The 2,007-nt window shown below is 46.2% G+C and overlaps 1 protein-coding gene across 1 annotated transcript; it reads left to right on the top strand.

Moving 5' to 3' along the window:
• Positions 1–478: 478 nt before the first annotated feature.
• Positions 479–1,480, top strand: LOC138822615 (tripartite motif-containing protein 43B-like; the record flags this gene model as incomplete). The annotated part of the gene is made up of 3 exons (XM_070015433.1): positions 479–577; positions 863–922; positions 1,397–1,480. Coding segments are annotated over 3 exons (243 nt in total), but the record flags the coding sequence as incomplete, so codon positions are not given.
• Positions 1,481–2,007: the final 527 nt, after the last annotated feature.

The raw sequence follows: 2,007 nt of genomic DNA, 5'->3' as shown, positions 1-2,007 counted from the left end.
TGGGCATTGTCCCTGGGCCACTTTGTGGTCAAAGCTAGTGCTTTACAACTGGAGCCACAGCCCACTTGTGATTTTGGAGTGGTTAATTGGAGATAAGAGTCTGTGTCAGGGGGACTTTTGTGGCCCAGGCGGTTTCAAAGCTTGATCCTTAGCTCTCAATCTCTTGAGTAGCTAGGCTTCTACGGGTGAGCCACCAGCACCTCATTAGATTCTAGGAATGATGGACCCTGACACTGCCCAAGCCTTCCAGAAAGAACTGAGATGTTCCATCTGTATAAATACTTTCATAGAGCCAGTCAACCTAGAGTGAGGGCACAGTTTTTGTCGACCTTGTCTCTGCCTCTGCTGGGAAGAGACCCAGACTCCAGCCATGTGCCCTGTGTGCAGGGAACCAAGCCAGCAGAGAGACCTCAAAACCAACGTGGTTCTGAGGAGCCTGGTGGCCATTGCCAGAAGAGCCAGCCTCAGGCATTTTCTGAGCTCTGAGGAATACATGTGTGGGACACACAGGGAGACAAAGCAGATGTTCTGTGAGGTAGACAGGGCCCTGCTCTGTAGGAGCTGCTCCGAGTCTCAGGAGCACAGGGCTCACAAACACCATCCCATAGAAAGGGCTGCTGAGGAGCAGAGGGAGATGATTTCAAAGCAGATGCATGCTGTATGGGAAAAGACTCAAGAAAACCAGCACAATTTACAGGAGAAGAGGAGACTCATCAACCGATGGATTTGGTATGTGAAGCTATTCCAAGGCATGACTAAGGATGTTTTTAGAGTGCTGTTTTTAGAGCTGGGTGTCCAGGAGGAGGAAAGACACCATTCCCAGCTACTGATCAATGAAGGAAGAGCCATGTTACTGCAACTCAGAGAAAGGGAAACCCAAATGCTTCAGAAGAAACATCAGCTCAGGAATATGTATCAGAAGCTGATCGAAACATACCAGAAGCCAGATGTAGAACTGCTTCAGGATGTAGAGTTGACCCTAGAAAGCTGTGAGTCAGTCTTGTTCTTCCTGCCTCTTCCTCTGAGGCCAGAGCTCAGTGCCCCTCCCATTCCTGGATTGATAGAGAGGCTCAGCCAGTACAAGGTGGAGATTGCTTTCAATGAAGCTACGCGGAATCAAGATCTTGGGAGCTGTGTTGGACACGACAAGCCCTATGCAGTTTTGAATTCTGAAGAGTCCTCCCACTTTACTGCTTTTGGACGCCAAGTCTTCAGCTCTGGGAAACATTACTGGGAGGTTAGTGTGGATGACTCTTCCACCTGGGCCCTGGGAGTTACTAGGCATTCCTCCATAGAAAGCAACCTCACTGAATCTGAGGATCTTTTCCTCCTTTTCTTTGTGAAAGAGAACACACTTTCCACCATTTTTACCACCTCCCCACTGCTGCCTCACTATGTAGAGAAGCCTCTGGGCCGGGTTGGTGTGTTTCTTGATCTTGACGATGGCAGTGTGAGTTTTTGGAATGTGGCTAAGAGTTCCCTTATCTGGAGATACCCCACTGGTGCTATCCAATTTCCTGTCAGGCCCCATTTTTTCAGTGGTAGCCTGGTGTTCTAAGTGAAGAGAATATCTATGTGTTGGGAACTCTATGGCAGAGAACCTTCCTCAAATGAGGCAAACCACTAATACTGTACTAATTTGAATTTCTCGGTGCAGTAATCCCATTTTTTCATGAAATATGTTGGTAATAATAAAATGTAAAATGTAGACACCAATACTAAATGAAGGTAAGATAAAGTAGCAACAATGTAACAAGAAAGCAAATAAATATTTAAAAATTGCTATACAAATAAACCCATGCAAAACTGAGTCCCCAGTGACTGCTTTTCACCCTGAAAGGAGTTGGAGCTCAGAATAACAATAAAAATCAACACTTAAAGCAGTGGGCCCTGTTGTTTTACCAGAAATCCTTGCTACTCAGCAAGCTGAGTTCTGAGGATAATGCATAGCCAGGACGAACAGAAAAATCCAAGCGACTCTTATCTCCAATTAACCACCAAAGTGGA

The sequence above is a fragment of the Dipodomys merriami genome, unplaced genomic scaffold (genome assembly GCF_024711535.1).
Source record: "Dipodomys merriami isolate MVZ:Mamm:240054 unplaced genomic scaffold, mDipMer1.0.p SCAF_113, whole genome shotgun sequence".
Classification (NCBI taxonomy): domain Eukaryota; kingdom Metazoa; phylum Chordata; class Mammalia; order Rodentia; family Heteromyidae; genus Dipodomys; species Dipodomys merriami.
This window is presented reverse-complemented; position numbering and strand designations above follow the sequence as displayed.